A 23,246-nucleotide genomic window follows, 5' to 3' on the forward strand; every position below is an offset into this window, starting at 1 on the left:
TAGTCTATTTTCCTAATTAAAATATATGCAGGTCTTGATCGTACTCCGGATATAAAACGCGAACCACCATCTGCACATCTGCTCTACAAGACTTAATTTTGTACGCTGTATATGTTCATGATTTGCAGCGGTTATGCAGCTGCAATTGCAGGACGGGGATTCGGATTACCCGAAGTCCCAAACAGGTGCAACCGAAAAGAGAGAGAAAAATTCATTCTTTTGTGCACAGACCCTCTCATGAAGCCACCACCGAAATGGTAATAGATTTACTGTGTTAAAATTAAATAGTTTGACACCTCCGGCAAGACCTTGTATATCAAATTTATGCATCTATCTATAAACTCAAGTGTTGGTGTCTAGTGTTAAGCGGAGATATTTTATTCTTATATAGCAATCCTCTTATGTGCCACTAAAAGGAACAAAAGTTTATTCTTATATATCAATCCTCTTACATGTCACTATAAGCCACCACCAAATGCTAATAAAAGATAAAAATTAAAAAAATTAGGCATTTGTTTTCACCAAATCTACTTTTTTTTTAACTTTCAAATCTACTTTTTTTAGTACTTGAGCAGCTGATAATTTTGCTTATGCACTTTTACATTCTGCTCCTTAGCCCCGAAAAGAACGAAATTCTAGTTCTATCATCGGTTAAACTAACTAAAGTTGAATAAGTTTATAGAAAGGAAGAAGTGACAATATTTATGACATCAAACAGATATACTGTGAAAATATATTTCATGAGGAAGCTAATGATACCTTTTGATATCATAGGCATTCATACTTTCAAGATGGTTTGTTTGGTACTGTGCTAGAATTATATATTTGAGTTAAATGCATCGTAGGTCCATTAATTTTTGGCGGTGTGTCATCTAGGTCCATTAACTTTTAAACAATATTTTTTGGTCCATTGACTTTTGGTGGTGTGTCATCCAAGTCCATCAACTTTCAAACTGTATTTTTGGGTCTATTAACTTTTAGTGATGTGTCATCCAGGCCCATCAACTTTTAAATTGCATTTTGGGTCCCTAAACTTTTTAACTGGTTTATCGTAGATCCATACCCCTTCGTTTAGCGAATAGATCTGACATGGCACGCCAAATAAGTAGCCACCATGGAGTAGGTGATGAGTCCATAGCTCCTCAAGATGTTCATGGAGACTTGTCTAGCATTAATTCAAATGTAGCAGCTGGTAATTCGTTAATATCCTCTAGTCTTAAATTTGGAACTATTATTTTTAAGGATAAATATATTGTGGACATGGAGAAATTTACAACTGCTGAACTGTCATCAAAGATATTTTATAGAGGTATCTTATTATTACGTGGAAAGGAGAAGAAAATGAAGCCAACAAAATACATCAGTACTAATTCTAAAGAGGTGGAGACTATCAATGGAATTTTCCCACCGTGATTAGCATCCTTGCCATAGTATTTTATTACTTTCATGTATTAGTTTCCTATCCAGTTGTGATACACGATCTTTTATCAAGCATCTAGCTTTTAGTGCTACGTGCACCTGTGTACGTGAATCAAATTGGTGGCTGCGTTTGGACGTGCCATGCATGTTAGCCGAATCAGGGACTCAGGGTCAATCGATCTTAGTTGGGCTGGTGGAGTCCAAATTTTGTTTGGGTCAGGTGGCTTGCGTGCCTATACCTATGACCTTCGGTCTTGTACCAGGTAGATTAGACTAGATTTTATTGTGAAATTTATTCACCATCGAGCCACCACTCGAGAAACCCTAGATGGTGATCCCACCAGGTTCTTTGTATTGAAGATTATTTCCAGATGGTGATCTCGTCCTGTACTCCATGGTGGCTATTTTTTTGGTGTGCCATGTCAGATCTATTCGCTAAACGAAGGGGTATGGACCTACGGTGAACCAGTTAAAAAGTTTAGAGACCAAAAAATTTAATTTAAAAGTTGATGGACCTGGATGACACACCACCAAAAGTTAATGGACCTGGATGATGCACCACCAAAAGTTAATAGATCAAAAAATGCAGTTTGAAAGTTGATGGACCTAGATGACACACCACCAAAAGTTAATGAACCTACGATGCATTTAACTCTATATATTTTATCCTGAGAGAGGGAGTATATTCAAACATAGGTCTTTTGCACAAGCGCTCAGAATTCTCTCAACAATGAGCAGCTGAGAGGCTCCATCCTGGTTCTAATTAGCAAATTCTGTGGAATAAAGAAAAAATAGGACAAGAATTGTATTCTAAGAAAAAGATCATATAGAGCCTTTGGGGAAAATGTTTGATGACCATCGATATTTCCTGCCAATCATATATTCAGGAATTTTGAGGCATATTGCAATAACAAATTTAAATTTTTTAAGCAAAATTGTGAGTAGTCCTAATTTGTGCACCAAAATGTTTTAGCTAAGCTAGTTTTTTCATTTAAACCATCGGTTGCATATGTGAAGCTTGCTAACGGGCAGGCACGTGGTAGTGGGGTCCACTTGCCTGGCCTCTCCCTCCCTCATGTTGTCTCTCTCTCTCCCCCTCTCTTCCCGTCCAAATCACACCTAGCTCACTGGCCACCCCTTTTTTTCTGCCTGCCAGTCCATTGATTGCCCTATTTCCTATGGTTGAGGTGGAGAGGGTGTCACATGATTAGATTTAGAGCAGAAGGCGATAACTCAGGATAAGACAATTACATTGCGGTGAACTTTCATCCTAGGCAACAATTCAGAGCTCGATCTAGTCTCCTCCTCATCGATCCAACTTGTCTTTATCAACCCACGGTGGGCCATGGCCGTAGGGTGGCACATGAGATAGCGAGGAACTTGAGGCGGAGGCCTTGGCGATTCTCACGCTTTTTGGTCTTATGGAGGCAGAGGCCACGGACAGTGGCGTAGCTAAGATTTGTAGCTACGGTGGTCCATTGTCTAAATTTTTTTAACCGCTATAAATTTAACTTATCAGTACACAAGTATATGAATTACAAAATACAATTAAGGGAAAAAGGACATATAGAGTTCATAAAATAGATGAGTATAGCTTTCTTAACGTAGAATTGATCGAAATATTACATACCTATAATAGTTGAAGAAGAATATGTCACTACTTCTTCTTCTTCTTGTCAGGCCTTCGCCTTCTAATAGCCATGAAAGTGTTAATGATCTCTTCTTCACTCAATTGTAAGAACATATCCCGCTCAATAAAAGTCACTAGACAATCATCGAGAAGGCTATCACCCATCTTATTTCTTAACTTATTCTTGATAAAGGTCATTGCAGAAAATATTCTTTCAACACTTGCAGTAGCCACCGGTAGAAGCAATACCAATTTGATAAGTAAATAGACCCAATGATAAACTTTATCCCTCTTTGCTTCAACAAGTTTTACTGAGAGGTCAACAAGATTGTTTAGGCCTTTGAACATTTCATCTTTCCTCATGTCATCAATAAAAGTTTCAAGTTGCAGATCGAGTCTTAGCAAGTCAGAGATTGAAAAATTATTAGGGTAAAATTTAGCAAGTCTATGTACCTTGTTTGCATCAAAAGAAGCGAAGGAATCTGCTGGATTCAAAGTAGCCATACAAGTAAGCAACTCCATATTTACCTCATCAAACCGACTGTCAAGCTCTTGACTAATTTTATCAATGACTCCAATATATACTTCTCTTCTAAAGTGATCATCATTTGTTTGGTCCTGAGCAAAACGTGCTGATCTTCCATATGGCACATAATTATGTTCCATTCCAGGAACTTGAATGCCATATTTGTTGCAAAATATTGTAACCCTTTGAAAAAATGAAACCCACCCTTCAGACCTCATTTGCTGCATTTTACTCTTTGCCAAACGGACAAGTGACATTGCATTAAGGATATCTTGGTCTTTTCTTTGCAAACACTCAGACAATTCATTTGTATGTCCAAGAATATCAAGCATCAAATGAGCACTGAAAATGAAATCAAATGACTCAAACACTCCAACCATAGTATGTATTTTTGGCCATTCACCCCTTTGTGAAGTATCTCGTCCAAGAGCTATGAGTACATCGCGAATTGTGGGATACATAGCAATCATGTTGACTACAGTTTTATAATGAGAGCCCCACCGAGTGTCACCAGGTCTAGGCAGCCCCATCTCTTGATTTAACCCACTTCTAGATTCTAGTATACCACACTCAAGTGCTTTCATGACATTGGCATATTGGTGATGTCGAAGCATGCCATGACGCTTACAAGAGCTACCAACAATATTTAGCAAGAGGGATACTCGATCAAAAAACCACACACAATCATCATTGTCTTTAGCAACAGCAACAAGAACCAATTGGAGTGATGTGCAAAACAGTGAACATAATAAGCAGATGGTGATTCTTTCATAATCAAGGTTTTCAGCCCTTTAATCTCTCCTTTTATGTTACTAGCCCCATCATAGCCTTGACCACGGATTTGAGTTATAGTCAAACCATGACTAACTAGTAAAGATTGAATTGCTTCCTTAAGTGATGAAGAAGTAGTATCATCTACATGAATAATTCCAAGAAACCGCTCACATGGCCTTCCTGATTTATCAACATAACGCAAGCAAAGGGCTAGTTGTTCTTTATGAGAGACATCACTAGACTCATCAGCTAAAATTGTATAGTGATCATCCCCAATTTCCTTAATGATTTGATCTCTAGTCTCCATTGCACAACATTGAATAATTTCTTTTTGTATGTCTAGGCTAGTTAATGTGCAATTACCTGGAGCATTCTTCAAAACAAACTTGTTGACCTCTTCATTATTTGCTGCAAGCCACTTCAAAAGCTCAATGAAGTTCCCTCTATTGCTAGACTCTTCACTTTCATCATGCCCACGGAATGCTAATCCTTGCTGCAAAAGAAATCTCAAACATCTAAGTGAATAAGTCAACCTAATCTTGTAGAGACGGCGCTCCTCATTATCCACCTTCACAATTTTATCATCAATTGCTCCATGGGGAGTCATAAATAAGTTATATCTTTCTTGAGCTGCGTTGTGAGCACTTGTTACACCTCCCACATGTAAATCAAGTGCATCATTTCTATTCCAATTTCTCCAACCACCTTCAACAAATGCAGATTTCTTACTTTTCTCCTTTCCAAACAAGTAGCACACAAAGCAAAATGTTGCTTCCTTCTTGACACTGTATTCAATCCATGGATATTTATAAAACCACATAGGATTGAATTGTCGATCCCTATTTCCAATTTTTCTACTTTCAAATTGATGTGCATAAGGTTGGAATGGACCTTTAATAATATATGATCGTCGAACTGCATCTTGATCATTGACTGGATAATTTGCAATGGGTTGTCTTTCCCCCGGATCAAGTGGAAGCCGACTGATATCATAAATAGGTTCTTTTTGGGCAACTAGAGGTGGATTTGGAGGCATTGGAGTTGGAGTTATATTTTCTTCAATCACTCTATCTTGATCTGGACCATCTTCTTGTTCAGACATTGGAGTTGGAGTTACATTTTCTTCAATCACTCTATCTTGATCTTGTCCATCTTTTTGTTCTTCCATTTGCTCTTCTGGAACAGCTGCAACCATAGGAGATTGAGAATAAGCCTTCTTCTTTGATTCATATTTCTGGAAAAGAGAGGCAATATCACCACTCCTCTTCATTTTTAACAAATCTGCATGAGAATCATATGACATTTCAATTTACCAAACCAATAATCCAATACCGTAAAAACATATAATTAAAATTAAATCAGTTTTATATACCCATACCCTGTGCACTTTTGCTATTCCTGGCTTGCCAATTGCAGAAATGTGGATCCTTCGAATCTCCGATCCTAGCTGAAAGAAAAAGAAGCTGAAAGAAAAAGGAGAAACGTGAGTACACAGTAGAGATTTGGCTTAGCAAATAGCAATTGAGTCTTCATCTTAGGTTTTTGATGTACGTACATACCTGATCCTAATGGCTGCTGCCTACTGGTTGCTGCTCGTGAAGTCATGGCTTAGCGTTTGCTGTCGTTGCTGCTCACGGAGTCACGGCTCGTTGCTGCTCACGGAGTCATGGCTTAGCGTTTGCTAAATTGCCATCGTGGACTCGAGGTCCTCGTGGAGTCGCCGCTCCCTGTGCTTGATCTGATCTCGATGGCCGCACCCGCGCCGTACGGAGGAGAATACGTGATAACGTGAACCATCGGTCTCTCGCGAGTTGCAATTCCAGAAGGCCAGCCAAGCGTGTACATGATCAATTCTCTAGTATAGCCTACATGGATGGGCTTCGGTTGGGCCGAGCGCAGGTTGGTCCATGGCCCATAGGGACCACCCTGTAGCTCCGCCCCTGGCCACGGAGGTGGCCGGGAGGGAGGGACATGTGGACTAGTCTAGGGCTACAAAGAGGTCCCCCCATGGTAATCTTGTTTAGGAGCCTGGAGCCTCCCACCTGTGTCCACAAAGACAACATCAAGGACTTTGTCAATGACGAGGACATACCTAGGCATCAACATGTCAAACTGAAAGCTCTAATTTGGTTTTGGTGAATTGATGAAACTCTAAGTGCTAACCTAGTTTATCAAAGTGATCATGAGATAAGTAGCACTATTCTAAGTGATGGAGCAATGGTGAAGATCATGATAATGGTGTGGTGACCATGATGATCAAGTGCTTGGACTTGGAAAAGGAAAAAGTGAAAAATAAAAAGCTCAAGGCAAAGGTAAAACTTGATAGGAGCTTTTTTAGTTTGGTGATCGAGACACTTAGCGAGTGTGAACACATTTAGGATCAATAGCCGTACTATTAAGAGGGGTGAAACTCGTATCAAAATGCAGTTATCAAAGTGCCACTAGATGTTCTAACTCATTGCATATGCATTTAGATTCTAGTGAGTGCTAACACCCTTGAAAATGTTTTTGACAATATGCTAACACACATGCACAAGGTGATACACTTGGTGGTTAGCACATATGATCAAGGGTGGCGAGGTTGGAGTTGAGAAGGGGCTATCTTGAGGTGACCGGATGGTGCTCTAGCAGTGACCGGACTCAGCAGTCGCGTCCAGTCAGTGATGTGCAGTGAAGGCCACCCTTGGTCTTTTGATCGGACACTAAATAGTGAATGTGACCGGACGCGCAAGGCCTGCGTCCGGTTAGAAGGTGACGTACGCTGACGTTAGTCGTGAAGCGTTGGCGCGTAGAGGAGAAGAAGGACCAAACTCTGGCCTAGGTCCGGTCACACCTAAGCAAACGCATCCGGTCACAAAAAATCACCTCTGGATGCTTACTGGAAATGATCTGATGCTAGGTTATAGTGGGGAGCGGCGCGTCCGGTCGTTGGGTGATGGCATGGGCGCGCGCACGAGCAGGGCTGGCATCGGCATGTCCGGTCCCGTCTCCTATGCGTCCGGTCATCACTTGAGTGCTGGCGCGGGTGAATCTAACCGTTGGGATCACGCGGTGGAGAATCAAATGAAGGAACATGTGGCGTAGATCCATGGACCGGATGCTGGGGTCCTATGTCTGGTCAACCAGACCTATGCGTCCGATCGCCCCATGGAGGCAGAGCAGTGTGAGCCCAATGACTCTATTTGGTTAGGGGCTCTATTTAAGCCCCATGGCCGGCTCAAGCTCACTCTCTTGGCTATTTGCATTGACATAACAACCTTGTGAGCTGAGCCAAAGCTCTCCCACTCATCTCCATCATCGATTCATCATCTTTGTGAGATTGGGAGTGAATCCAAGTGCATTGCTTGCTTGATTGCATCTAGAGGCACTAGGTGTTCATGTTTAGCTGTGGGATTCGCTTGTTACTCTTGGTGGTTGCCACCACCTAGATGGCTTGGAGCAGCGAGGATCGTCGAGCGGAGGAAGGTGCTTGTCTCTGGCTCCGATCATGGTGATTGTGAGGGGTTCTTGACCTTTCCCCGATGAAGAGCCAAAAGGTACTCTAGTGGATTGCTCATAGCTTGTGTGATCCTCATCTTGTGTTGGTTGTGTGGCACTCTATTGAGGGTTTAGAGTGTGATGCCAATTAGCGCGTGAGCCTCCAAGTGAGTGAATCGCCACAACGAGGACTAGCTTGCCGACAAGCAAGTGAACCTCGGTAAAAAATCTTGTGTCATCTTGTTTCGATGATTTCTTGATTGGTTGTGATTGTTTGGCTCCATCATATTGTGATTGGCTCTGTCGCTGACATGGCGATATAATCATCACATCCCCTCTCTTGTATTTACATTTCTAGTATTTTTTCGCTCTTTAGTGTAATTAGTTTTGAGAGCAAGCTTGTGTCGGGTCTAGTGGTTGGTGTGGCTCTTTAGTTAGTCTTTGTGAAAGGATCTAACAATGCCTAGAGAGGGGAGGTGAATAGGCATATCTAAAAATTAACTACAAATTTAGCCTGGACGTTCGGTTTTAACCGTTAATTTGGTTCGGTTTATTCGGTTATAAAAAACTTTGGTTTCCAGCCTACATCACCCGTTCGGTTCTGCAGAAAACTGAAAACCGCAGAATTTGGTTTCGGTTTTTTTAATGTGGTTTTAACCGAATTAACCGAGACATTCTGCCAGCAGCGACAGCAATGCCGAATTACAGAAAATGAACACAAGCAACAACAGATTACAGCACATATGATATATCAAGTCTTAAGCTGTCAAGCAAAGCAACAACCAGCAGCACAGAATTACACAAAGTAGTGTCGACATCTCACAGTACACAAATCAACAAGCCTTAAGACAACAGTACACAATTACATAGATTCAAGAGTTCTTCATTATTCAAATAGAGAAATATTAAACACCCAGCAGCAGCAGCATGCATACACCAAGTGATCATGACTCAGTAGCTGGAGTATCTTCCTTGGAAATGGACAGGCCACCAAGTTCTAAAATAATAGATGATCTCAGTTAGTACAGTGTATGAATCATGAAGCACATTAGAAGCAATTAATAATTTACTATGTTACCTTCCTCAAGCAAAGCCATTTGTTCGGTGTCCTCTTCAACACTAACATAGTTTCCTCCATGAATCCAATCATTTGCACAAACAAGGCGCTCAACCATTCTTGGGGTTAGTGAGGTCCTAAAGTCATCAAGAGTTCTGCCACCAGCACTGAAGGCTAATTCAGAGGCAACTGAGGTGATAGGAATTGCCAACAGATCATGGGCTAAACGAGATAATATTGGGAATCTTGTTGAATTGGCCTTCCACCACTTTAGAATATCAAATCCTGTGTCTGGCTCATTATCTTCAGATAGATACTTGTCTACCTCAGATTTGATAGTTCCACCCTCACTGTTAATCTGCTGAGTAATTACCGACATCCACCTACTCACTCTTTTGCTGGTTTCAGCTGTAGATTTAGATTCAGTAGGTTGTGGTGCCTTATCTTTTGGGGCATACATTTCCTTGTACTCTTCAAACAAAGCATGAAAATAAGTGTTCACTATTTCCCACACTTTTTCTCCTATTGTATCCCCAAACATTACCTTAATTCCCATTTTGATGCAATTTGATAGTTTGTATCTAGGATCAATAGCAACATAGAAGAAAACAGTAAAGTTGAGCAGCTGATCCCCCTTATCTTTCTCTCCACTCTTCTCTCTGTCCCCCTACCTCTCACCATACTTCTCTCCCGAGTACTTGTAGTACTTCACTACCATTCTTGTACCCATTTCCTTGCTCAGGTTGTCTTCACTATGACACCATTCTCTCAGCAGAAGTAATACATCAGCAATCTCATGAAAATAAGTGTGAGATGTTGGACGACTTTGTACAGAAACACAGAGAGTGAGGTCATAAAAGTGTTCAAGAAAATCAGCCATCTTCCTAGCCTTGTCCCAATCTGCTTTTGTTGGTACCCCTGGACCATTCTCTCCTTCTAATTCTAATCTATAGTATGGGTCTTCATCACTATATCTTTCAAATGCTTTTTGGTATTTCTGTGCAGCATTTAACATAAGGTAGGTTGAGTTCCATCTAGTGCAAATATCTAAGGTTAGAAATGCTTTGCTATGTACCTTGGCTAACTCAGCACATTTCTTAAATTTTACCAACCTAGATGTTCCACACTTGATAAACTTAACAACAACACGGACATGCTGAATTGATTTATCAATTTCCTTCAAGCCATCACCTACTATTAGGTTGATAATATGAGCAGCACATCGCATATGCAGGTACTCTCCTTCAGCAAAACAACCTTTTGACTCATTCAAGACCTGCCTCATATACTTAATTGCATTATTGTTTGCACTAGCATTGTCTACTGTTATTGTAAAAACCTTGTCAATGCCCCACTCAGCCAAGCAATTCTCTAATGATTTTCCAATGTCCTCCCCTCTATGGCCCTTAACCAAGAAAAAACCAATAATTTTCTTCCATAGGTTCCAGTCATTGTCAATAAAATGGGTTGTAACACACATGTAGTTTTGGCTATTCTTAGCAGTCCATGTGTCAGTTATGAGGCAAACTCTTTCACAATTGTCCTCAAAAAATTTCTTAAGCTTTTCTTTCTCATCTTCATATACTTTAACACAAGCTCTAGTGATTGTTCTTCTAGATGGCAGAATAAATCGTGGACATGCTTTTGCCATAAATTTCCTAAGACTAGAATGTTCAGATAAGACAAATGGTTGTTCATCTTCAATTATCATCTCAGCCAAACTCTTTCTAAGTTCAACCAGATCAAATTTCCAAGTGGTTACAGTACCAATACTACTAGTGCCAGCACATGGTGTCAGTTGCAAAGTTCCTTGATTATCAACTACTGGTTTGTTAGGATTCCTTTTGCAAATCTTCAGATGAGCTTTCAAGGATGACGTACCATTTGTTCTTGAGCCACAATGAAAGAGCTTGGTACACCACTTGCACTTGGCTCTCTCTTCCCCATTATCGAGTTTGACCTTGCTGAAACTATCCCATACATCAGATCTTAGAGCCATGGGTTTTCTTTTCTTGGATTCTTCATCCGCTTTCTCTCCATCCTTGGTTTGCTGCTGCTCCTTGTCTACATCTACCACTCCAGTCACTGACACTCTAGTTTCAGTTTCTTGAGTCTGATTAATCTCACAAGCAATAGTTTCATCTGTGTCCCCCATCTAGAAATGAAATATTCCAAATCAGAACTAAAGAATAGCAAGGAGAACAGGAGAAGACTAGAAGAAGTGAAGAACTGAAGATCAATCTAAACTTACATTGGAGGACTGCTCGGTCCGTGCCGCCATTGTCTTGGTCGAAGAACTTCACGAGGGTGGTGCTCATGCCGGCCGCCTCCTCCCTACGACTGCGAGCACCTTCGGGCTCCCTGCTCGTCACCGTGACCTGCTCCAGTCAGCCGTCGCCATGCTCTGCTGTGCCACCGGTGCCGCCACCATGCTGGGCACTATCCTAGTCACCTCTGCCTAACTGCCTCTACTCAGGATGGCCGGATGGGGGGTTGGGGATTCCGAATTCACCAGGATGGCTTGATGCTCTGATGGGCCATGGTGGGCAAGGGTCTAGGGAGCAACGGAGCATGTGTATGTGCGCTCTGCTTTCTGGCCATGGAGATGTACATCGGTTTGTTCGGTTAATCAGTTTGGTTTGAGTATAAAACCGAAGTCGAAGCCAAACACCGAACAGTGCAAAACTAGAAACCGAACCGCAAACCGAAAACCAAAAAAACTGACAGTTTGGTTCGGTTCGGTGCGGTTTGGTTTATGGTTTGCGGTTAAAAAATGCCCAGGCCAACTGCAAATGCTAAGTTCAAATTTGTCAGTCAATATCGGAAGTCCTGACAGTTTGGGTCAGAACTCCTGACTTCGTCAGAAGTTCTGGCACAAACTGTCCAAAGTCCCGACGCCTACGTGAACTACAAAAGCAGTGCCAAATTTAACTTAGGGATAAATAGTCTTACAATCCCACTTCCTAGTGGTTTGGTGAAGATGTTGGGTCACTGCCTTGATGCCAAAATGCCTCCAAATCGTAGATCAAGTCCAAACCCTAAAATAAAGTTTGGAAGAGAAAGAGACAAACAAAAACAAAAGTGATAGCACAAGTCTCAACAACAACAAGCACGCGGGACACAAGGATTTATCTTGAGGTTTGTCAACCCCACAAAGGAGCTCCTACGTCCTCATTGTTGAGGTGACCACAAAGGTCAGAGTCTCTTTCACCTCCTTGCCTCTCTCAAAGCAACCACAAAGGTCATTCGAGGTTTCCACTAAGAAATCGAGGGTAATACAAACTTTCCAAGGCTCTTTCACAAGATGAAAGCTCTTAGGTGATGCCTAGCCTGCTAGGTTTTCAAGAACCCAAGAGTAATAGACGCAAATCCAACCGGCTTGATGAAGAAATCAAGTGCTCAAGCTTGCCAAAGTGATTTTCTCACTCAATCGACTCTCCTATCACTCAAATCCTTAGGGGAATCAAAGTTAGGAGCAAAGGGGAGAGAAGAGGGGAGCCTTGAATGCTTGAGAGCTATTTTGGCTGTGAGTAAGTTGCAATGAATGAGTGAGTAACGCTTAGAAGAGACAAGAGAGCTATTTATACTCAAGGTAGAAATCCAACCGTTCAAATCTACGTCGGAAGTTCGGACGCAGATCTAGAGACTTTTGACCTATAAAGAAAACACTATTCATAGCTAGGTCAAAGTCACTATGAGCACATCAACATCGGAACTCCTGACGTACGTCAGGACTCGACGTATGTTTTGACTTCCGACGATAGCGGTCAGCGAGCCAGCCAAGGTCTAGATGTCGGGACTCCCGACCTGAGTCGGGACTTTTGACCATCGGGAGTTCTGACTCACGTTAGGACTTCTGACAGCCATAGTCACCATGCAGGCTAAGTGACCGAGCGTCGGGACTTTTGACCTTCGGGAGTTCCGACTTTCGTCGGGAGTTTTGACACCAAAAGTCTCAAAAAGATATTCTTCGTTCTCGTGAAGTGCTAGAGTGTCTCTTTTGATTTTATTTTTATGCTTGAGCACTCTATCTTCCTTAGACCAACTAAGTTTGCATCCCACTTTATAGTGCAGCGGATCCTAAACTCAAAACAAAATATAAAATCCTTGGAGAGCGCTTTGAGTTCGTCTGCCTTTACAACTTCAAGAATTGAGGGATACCATTTCATCTTTATCAACTTTTTGAGTCTTTCATGGGACTAATAGCTGTGACATATCTTATTAAGATCATATTAGTCCCTAATTTGGATGTCATCAATACACAAAAACCCACATCGGGGGCAAATGCACTTTCAATCTCCCTATTTTTGGTAATTGATGACAACCAACTTAGGCTTTTATAAGAATGCAAGAATTTAAAGCTTTTGAACCCCAAAATTTATGTAGAGCTCCCCCTTGATGTATGCATGAACTTGAACTTCATTTAGAATCATCTATACATGATTTGCATACATCAAGACAAAAACTCCCCCTAAATTTTGTAATCCGTGGGGTGCAACAAGTGTGTGTGAATAAAGACATCCTAAAAAGAGATGCAATATGACATGTTATATTCACATAGCAGGTAAAAGAGAATGTGATGGTCAAGAATTCAAAGTAGAAACTTGAAGCAACACATGGCCATCCAAAATAACATCCACCATCACAAGTAGAGACAAGCACATGCTAATAAGATAGATAGATAACCATTACTTGTCCTACAATCATCCATCACAAACACATATAGTTGTCCATCACATACTAGCCACCACACGACATAGTTCATACAAGCTAAAAGTTTTAAAGTCTCAAAACCAAGTGGCCAACTAACTTATTACATGATAGATCAAATCCTAACACTCCCCCTATTGTCAACAAGTGCCAAAAGGGGTAGGCTGCATGAAATAAACAACTACGCATCCTCGTAGTCATCATCATAATGGCCACCATCATCACCACCATCGTCATCGTCGTCATCATCATCTTTCTTGATGTAGTCCTCGTCTTCTATAGTGGCCTTGCTCTTGCCATGAGGGCGAGAAGCAGCATCATCCTCATAGGCCTCACAAGCCTCATCATAAAGCACTAGAGGGTCATGGAGAGGCACAAATGATGGCGAAGGTGAAGACACAATACCAACCTGCTGCTCCAAACAATAGAGCCTCTCTTGCATGTCATGCTCATGCTGAGCACTAGTATAGTACTTTCCAAACATGTAGGTCATAAGAAACTTGAACTTGCTGGGCTTCTTACCAGAGGAGGAGGAAGAGAGCAGCTCAACACTAGAAGCCTGAGAAGTAGCGGTTGGTGAAGCGCCACGGCAAGAGCGAGAGCCTAAAGCAGCTGTGCCTTTGCCCTTGTCATCTTTGTTTTTTAGGTCCCATGTAGCTGTAATAGAAGTCGTGCTGGGAATCTATGGGGAACTAGATGCCTGATACTTGCTCAATCACATGTATAATGTAGGGGGCATACGGATGGTGCCTCATAGGATCCTCACTGGCATCATGTATCTTGTTCCAAATATAGCGACTGATGGAGAACTTTTCAAAATCATCACCAAAGCACTGAAGCACCTTCTGAGAATCATCACAAAGAAAAGTGGAGTCACCTCGCTTTAGATACAAGATCTAACATAGGATGTTGTTCAGAACATAGAAGTAGGGCTTCAGGTACACTATTTGTCCATCTGTAGCATAACCATAAAGATACATGTGCTGGTAGTCCTCCAAAGCCACATCCTCATACTCAGTAAGCTCAGGTGAAGTGCGGTCATATTCATTCAAACCAAGAAGGCGAGAGAAGGTGATGAAATCCACCTTGTAGTGCTTGCCTTTTGTGGTCTAATGGATGATGTCAATGGCACCAGTAGGGTCCTTCTCATGGTGATAGGAAGCATAAAACTAATAGATAATCTCATTGTTCTAATGCTTCCTAAATCCCATCAAGTAGGAAAGCCCCATTCGACGCACATCACGAACCAACTACACTAGCTCAGGCTCCTTGAATAGACCAAGTGAATAAGCATCAATAGCCTTTATCTGAACTACCGATGGCTCCCTCTTCTTCAGAAACTTACAATCGAGAATGGAATCATAGAAATCAAAGTGAAAAGGGTGCTAGAAATGATACTGAAGCCAGAGATCCTTCTCACCCTCATCATAAATATTCTGGCCTCGCATGGACCTGATGTCCTAGACCCTGTGATGGTAGTCAACTGGCAGAGGAGTGTAAGGAAAATGGACCCTAGGCCCATTTACTTTGGATTTTAGTGTTTGATGACCAACACAACCAAATTGGACTAATGAATTTGCAAGTGATTGTTTTGTAGTTCAATAGGATGCAAGACGTGACTTGGACAAAGGCGATGTGATGATCCGATGATCAACACCTCAAGCAAGACCTTAGGAGCACAAGAGAAGACCCAAGATATCAAGCAAATTCCAAGCATGAAGATAGGAACCAAGCCGCATACAAGATCGCGAAGAAACGAGCTCACAGAAGCGACCAGACGCTGGACCAGACGCTGGAAGAAAGTGACCGGACGCTCCGATTAGTGGCTCGGCAACAGTAGGCATCAGCGGCAGCGACCGAATGCTGAACAAGTGAATCGACCGGACGCACTGATGGCACTATTCATTAGTCTGACAACACACTCAGCAAGTGACCGGATGCTGGCGGCAAACCGACCGAACGCAGGACAGCAGCGTCCGATTGAGTATAGAGAGGTTCTAGAGTGGCGAACTTGCAACCGGATGCGTCCGGTGGCATGTGACCGGACGCTGGCAGTGTCCAATCAGTTGTTCGTGGCTCCAACGGTCGGGATGACCGAACGCGTCCTGATCAGGACTACTCCAGCGTTCTGGTCAGTAGCAGAAAAGTAGGGCTTCGTCCCCAACGGCTACTTTCTTAGTGGGGCTTATAAATACAACCCCCAACCGGCCATTTGAGGGGGTGGAGCTGAGGAAACATATCAAGCATGTTGATACACCATTTTAGTGATTTCAACTTGCATAGTGCTTAGTGTTTCATTAGGTGATTAGCGTAGGTGCTTTGCGAAGTGCTTAGGTTGATTAGACCACCACTTATGCGCTTGCTCTAGGTTTAGGCCTAGTGTTTAGTGAGGTTTGCATACCTCTTACAACTCGGTGCTTGCGAGCACCATTGTTGTACATTGGAGGGGCTTGTAGTCTTGCGAGATCACACCAACCGCGTTTGTGGTGTGGCCGCCACCGTGTACCAGAGGGAACAAGGCCCATGGTGTTTTGGGCGGAAGCTTGATAGTGAAGACGGTGGAGAGCATCCGGGAGAGGCTTGCTAGAAGGCACGTCAGAGACCCACTTGCGCGTGGGAAAGGCCTGAGGCTATCCACAGAGTTACCCAACCGAGAGCTTGGCCCTTGCGAGGGATTCCTTGCGAGGGGCTCCAACAAGGACTAGGGGGAAGCTTGCATGCTTCTCAACACCTTGGTAAAAATACCAAAGTCATCGACAGGAGTTTGCATATCTGTACCTTGCTCTTTAGCTTCCGCATTTACATTGATTATACTACTCCTTTTGTGGTAGAGATAGCAATACACTAGCAAAACCGTAGTTGCACATTTAGATATTTTATCTATTGCATAGGTTTTGCTAGAGTTGGAAGAAGAGGCCATAGTTTAGAGTTAGATTTTTAAGTTACCTAATTCACCCCCCTCTTAGGCGTCACGGTCCCCCTTCAAGGAGGTGTGAAGCCATCAATAGGATTAGGAGCAAGCTGGGGCTCCCGCATGACCGGCAGAGGACCATAAAAATAACAAGCTCACTAAAAAAACTAGGGCCACAACACGGTGTACTTGTAACCTCTGTGATGATAGTGTGGCCTGCTCACTTGAGAGCTTCTTCTTTAGCATCCACTATCAAATGATCACCAACAAAAGCACGCGTCGGAGGAGGTGGAGGAATGGCAACCGAGCCTTGAGCACCACGACCACGTGCACGCTTAGCTTGGGTGTGGGAACCACCAGTGCCATCATGGGGATAAGCCGCCTTAGTGTGGCCAGCCGGCTTAGGGATAGCGGTGCGATCTTGGTTGTGCTTGGACCACTTCTCCTTGCGGCATGAGGGACTACCACCATCCATGGCTGTTAGAGACAAAACAAAACAAAGAACCAAGTAGAACAGAGGAGAATGGACACATAGAGATGGAGAAACATTCGTTGGAGGGCATCTATGGCGTCGGAAGTGCCGACATGAGCGGGACTCCTAGTCATTGGGAGTTCTGGTGGAGGCCGGGACTTTTGGTGGTCGAGACTTCCGGCAGACGTCGGGAGTGTAGGGTCGAGATGGCAGACTAGAGGGAGAGTGAATAGTTCTTTCTAAAATTTAAACGCATTGGCTAACCAAAACAAATACAAAATTAAAACTATCGGTCTAGCCAAGACTACACCCCTCTATCTAAGTTCACAAGCATCTTATAAAGATCCTAATTATGCAACAAAGGTGCCGAGCTAGCTAGAGCTCACCTAAACAATTCTAGAGCAAGGTCACACAAACCTATGCACTAGTACTCAAGCAACCAAGTGAGCTCCTATACAACTAGTGATGCAAAAGCACAAAGCCATCTAAGCTCACTAGCAATGCTCAATAACAAGGCTACACAAGCAAAATTAGAGAGCGTAAATTACTTAGCTACACAAACTAAGTAATGTGACTAACAAGGTTACTAAAACCAAATTAGCCATGCAAGGGAGCTACTTCTATGCTACACAAGCAAGAAGGCAACTAGCAAGCTACTAAAGCTAAACTAGTCACAATAGCAACTACACAAGCACAATGTAAATGAAAGTAATACAAGCTTGTGTTTTGCGGAAAGCAAACCACCGAGAAGATGATGAAGACAATGTTGACACGGTGATCTTCTCCCAAGATTCACTTGGTTGCCACCAAGCTATGTCCCCGTTGTGTTGACCGCTCACTTGGTGGTTCGGCGGCTAATTGGCATCACCCACCAAGCCCTCACGTTAGGCACTACAAGAAACTACCCCAAAAGTGAGGGTAGCTCAATGACACGCTCAACTAGAGTTGCTCTTCACGATCCCTGTGGGGTGAGCATGTTCGCCCTCACAAATTCTCCTCTGGAGCACCGCACAATCTTCTGACGTGCGTCAACAGAGTCAAAAGCCACCAAGCAATCTAGGAGGTGGCAACCTTCAAGAGTAACAAGCACCATTGACTTGAAACTCGATCACCTAGTGCCACTCATTGCAACCTCATGATGCAACGCACTAGAATCACACTCACTCATAATCGAATCACACTCTTGCAAGCACAAGTCAGTTAGAGGGCATCCAAGCACACCTACACAATCCACCAAGGCTTAAGGGTGCTCGTCAATCGGCCTAAGGCCGGCCACCACTTCTATTTATTTCCCCAAGGGCTAAACTAGCCGTTATCTCTTCACTAGGTGTTTTGCGGGCTGACTGGACATGCTGGTCACAATAATCGGATGCGTCGGCCCAGCATCTGATCACGCTACGTGTCCATGTGTCACTCTGCGTTCTACCAGAGCTGCTCGATCTCAATGGTAACTTCACGCGCCAACGGTAAAGATGACCAGATGCGCCAAACCTACAACCTGACACACCCGAGCCATGTCAGATCACTCCCACATGCACGCAGCCAACACCTGACTGGATGCGCCTATGCTCCATGACTTGACATGCTATAGTCTGAGTTCGATCATTTCTAGAGAGCTCCCTGAGCCTCTGTTTTGTGACTGAATGTGTCAGGTGAGTCACGATTGGACGCAGCACCTGAGTCCGGTCCTTCACCGCCTGCCATGTGTCAACACTAAGCCCATGCCACTGCGTTAGCGAACATCAGAGATGACCGAACATGGCCTCTACGTGTTAGGTCACTCTTCATGCCAACGTCTGGTCACAAGACTGAGACCGCGTGCTCTTAGCTGCCACTTGACCAGACGCATAGGTCCTCCCGAGGCCAGCGTCTAGTCACTCATAGTGACACTTTCTCGCCTCTGTTTCTTTGCCGAGTTGATCCACAACAACTCCAACCACTTCTCCTTTGTAAATGTGCTAACACCACCAAGTGATCACCACCTGGTGCACGTGTGTTAGCTTTTTATAAATATTTTTTCAAATAATTAGCACTCTTTTCTCAACGCCACTCGATCCTAACACGTATGCAAAGTTAGATCACTAAAGTGGCACTAGATGACTGATATGCAAACAAGTTTGCTCCTCATAATAGTATGGCTATCTATCCTAAACTCGGTTATCAACTTCTCTATACGCCTATGACTGGTGAAATGAAATACCCTAGGTTATACCTTTGCCTTGAGCATTCTATTTCATCTCCTTTGATGTCGATGCAACACATTCACTAACCAATCACTAAATGATATGATCCAGTTCATATCATGATGTGACCGTATTGGTTCATCAATTTTGACATCATTTGCTTTTCACCGTTGCTTCAGCCCATCAGTGCCAAGTCATCACTCAACTGGCCCTTTACACTTGCAACCGGTCCATCGAGCCAAGTCTTGTCTTGATCTTCTCCACCTTAGTCACATGACTCAATGTCATGTCTCATATGTAGTGAGCTCCTTCATCACATGTGTGAGCCTTGCAACAAATCCAAGCCATTTCCATCTCTATGGCATGTGTTGCTCACATAGGTGTACCTATGGACTAATCACCTATGTATCTCACATAAACACATATTAGTCCACCTAGATTGTCACTCAATTACCAAAACCAAACACATACCTTTCAGGGAGTTCCGATGACCATGGGTGCCATCCTAGGCATGGGACTCTAGATCTAGGCAACCAAACATACAAGAAAGATGGTGGAGTAGAGAGGGAAGAAGAATAGAAGTAGGAGGGAAGGTGCATTGATAGTTAGGGTTCGGGCAAAACGAGTGTACCTTGAGAAAGGGAAGAAGAGATGGAGAAACATCAAATCCGCAAATCACGAGCAGAGCCCCAACCATGACACCATAGGAAGCATCCAACCATCAACGAAGGCACTGAAGGTGAAGAGGATGGACAAAGGAGTGGTGGGGCTTCTAGGAGGATGAATGGAGGTGGAGAAGCCAGGACATCTGATGGCGTCGGAGGTGGGTCGGGGGCTCTAGCCGCCGGAGGTGCCGACTGGAGTGGGTAGGAGCTACGGCGTGGGGCAGCATGAGGGCGGCATGAGGGCAACGTGGGTGAGGGAGGGGTAGGTGGGAGTAAAACTAGGCCAGGCCACAGTCAAAGGGAGAGGTTTTAACCCTAAGTCAAGTCACACGGACGGTCAAAACACGGTTAAAACAGCATAGGCCAAATCCACGTCAGGAGTTCCGACGCAAGCCAGGACTTCCGACGTAGGAAAACTGAAAAACTCCCTAACTTGAACTTACCAAGCTATGTGAGGCAAAAATATGATGGAGACTAACATTTTCAGGTGTGACTAGTTTTCATTCAACCACCACAAAGCAATAGTCACACATGAAAGCTATAAAGTAGATTTTGAAAGTATCACTCAATATTTTCATAGATATTTTCTCCTATCTAGATCAATCAAAGTATGCGCCAGACATCAAGCCATGTTATGAGAATCAATGATATTTAGCTCACTCCTCAAAGCACAAAATCTTGACTCATCTAGGGGCTTTGTGAAGATATCGGCTAGTTGCTTTTCGGTGCTCACATGGTGAATTGCGTATCTCCTTTGGCTTCAGTGGTCTCTCAAAAAGTGATGCTGGATGTCTATATGCTTTGTTCAAGAGTGGTTTATAGGGTTGTTTGTCAATTTAATGGCACTCTCGTTGTCACACAATAGGGGATTCTTGGTTAGCTCACAACCAAAGTCTTTGTGTAGGGCATACGACCCTAGATACCCACGATAGACCACATGGGTTGTGCCCTTAGGGGCATCCTAGCCCACAAGACGAAAGTCCTTGCGGGGCACGATCCTGGTCGGTGCCTTCCACAAGACATCTGGAAGATATCCTGAAGATACTACTGAGATCTGTTAGGATATGTATGATCCCAAGATTCCTATAATCAGTTATTACTTTCTGGTTATCTCTCAGATCTAACCAACTTGTAACCCTGCTCCCCTAGACTATATAAGGCGGGCAGAGGACCCCCTCCAAAGACACGTAATATCATACGATAGCTAATATAAACCAACAAACCATAGGAGTAGGGTATTATGTCATACTGATGGCCTAAACCTATCTAACTCATGTGTCTCTGTTGCCTTCTTGTTCTTGATCTCACGCTCCCCTACCGATCAATCTACCTTCGTAGGATACCCCTCGGAGGACTGCCGATGATATTCTGTCGATAGTTGGTGCGCCAGCTAGGGGTGTGCGTGCTATTTCCTTGTCGAGCAAGATGGCTTTGTCCATAGGCTCTTCATCCCTTCTATAGCCTGGCAAGATCTTCATGGTCGGATCGATCTCGTGGATCATCAACGCTGACGGAGTCAAAGAGCTCCTTGAGCCAATGCAGATCGATTCTGCTTTGACCATCCCCGCGCCTATGATTGCAGATCTGATCTTGGAGCTGGTTCTGAGGTCTCATTCATCAACAACTCATCATCCACTTCCTCGCTACCAGAGGAGGTAGATCAACAATGATGATCTGATCGAATCCATCGATCGGGTCAGACTGAAGCTCGCCGATTGTCTCTCCATCGCCGAATCGGCTTTGGACACTTTGGTTCAGCGCTGACCACCCTCTGATCTAAATCTATCGGAGGCTGCTCAGAAAATTCCAGGAGTTCTGGCTTTGCCCTTCGGGCTCACCAACGTCGCTGCCACTTGCCAAGACGCCATGAGGGGCAAATTCACCGACCAGGTGGAATGCGCCCATCTACTCGCCGACCAGCCTTCGCCAGCCGTCAACATGCTACACTTAGGCCGGTGCCCCAGAGTGCCCCTCCAGACCATCCTAGAGGAAAATCAGAGCTTCGAGTCTCAGGGCTCTACAGAGACCCTCATCGAAACCTTCTCTGAGCAACTCCTTCCACCCTTCTGGGGTGGTGCGATCTTCAACGTTAGTGTCAATAGCCCTCCATGGAATGGCAAAACTGAGGAGGAGCGCGTTGCTCGAGAGAACTAGAACGTCAACCAGCGTGCAGCACCGAGAAAATGAGGCAGCCATTGCGAGGGCTGATGCTGCTTCGGAATAATGAGCTTGATTCATAGGGAAAACCGCACCCGCTCCACCCTGACCTCGATGAAGAATTTCTCCATGTTGATGGCCATGACGTCTTCAAAACTTCAAGCACAAATCTGGTAGTGGCCGCTAATGAGCTCGCTCACCTCCCACAGACGCCCGAGCTCGCTAAGGTCGCCGCCATGCTTAAAGTGGCACGCTGTCAGGTTAATGAGATTTGTGAGGATCAGAGACATTCGTGCTCTACGAGCATGATTCACCGATCAGCTGCGCTAAGATCTAATTGCCGCCAGAGTCAAAGCTGTTTCATCGACCAGCCGCTACCTCTCCACGGGGGCCAAGGGCCACCGCGTTGAACACCATCGCCAACATGACTAGGAGGTCGAGTAGGACGCTCGAGTGCACCTCAGCAACCTTCGGGATGCATGACGGCATATCGAGCAACGTTGTTTCGGTCACCATGAAGACAAAGTACATCGCCGCCAGGAGTACGTGCAGGAGTACGACAACTCAGACTCAACCCTCGAGCCTATCATTGATGGCAACACTGTAGACGATGGTGTTGACAACCCTAAGGGGTCTCCTAGCTTTCACAAGGGCGCTCTAAATACTTCGGTGGCCTCGTGGTTTTAAGATCACTGGGGTCGAGCCCTACGAAGGAAGGATGAACCCGACATAGTGGCTGTAGGCTTATGCCACTGTTGTCCACTGTCGCTGGAGGAGACACCAGTGTCATAGCAAATTATCTCCCCGTCATGCTCACGCCACCTGCCATGAGCCAGTTTACTAGCCTTGCACCGGACTCCATCGAATCCTAGGAAGAGCTAAAGAAAGTCTTCACCGAAAACTATATGGCCACGTGTACTCGACCTGGCACCAAGCATGATCTCAACTGCATCAACCAGAAGCCATCTGAGCTCCTCCGCAGCTACATTCGATGTTTCTCTGAGATGAGGAATTCTATTCCCAACATCATAGAAGCTGAGGTCACCACCGCCTTCATCCGAGGACTCTACCATCGCGAGCTTCGCTCCAAATTCAACCGCAAGCCGCCTACCGGCATCGGCAAGATGATCACTATGGCCAATCAGTACGCCGATGCCAAGGAAACTGAGGTGTGCTTCAATGAGGATGCGGCCACTCATCGCCCACCTCACCGCTATGACAACCACCCCAATGACTGACGCCATAGCGACCGCCGCCCCGACGAC

At 44.2% G+C, this 23,246-nt stretch overlaps 2 protein-coding genes across 4 annotated transcripts in view; one reads left to right on the top strand and one right to left on the bottom strand.

Annotated features, from left to right (window-relative positions):
- The window catches only part of LOC136466721 (probable protein phosphatase 2C 11), a 44,574-nt gene that overhangs the window by 14,063 nt on the left and 7,265 nt on the right, over positions 1-23,246 (top strand). The gene's annotated exons all lie outside the window — the stretch shown is intronic.
- On the bottom strand, positions 3,077-5,619 carry LOC136465209 (uncharacterized). Its single transcript, XM_066464040.1, has 4 exons — positions 5,433-5,619; positions 4,713-5,351; positions 4,292-4,490; positions 3,077-3,917 (listed from the first exon to the last, which is right to left on the bottom strand). Exons 1-4 carry the CDS (start codon positions 5,617-5,619, stop codon positions 3,077-3,079), a joined length of 1,866 nt encoding a protein of 621 aa, XP_066320137.1.

Source organism: Miscanthus floridulus, chromosome 7 (genome assembly GCF_019320115.1).
Source record: "Miscanthus floridulus cultivar M001 chromosome 7, ASM1932011v1, whole genome shotgun sequence".
Lineage (NCBI taxonomy): Eukaryota > Viridiplantae > Streptophyta > Magnoliopsida > Poales > Poaceae > Miscanthus > Miscanthus floridulus.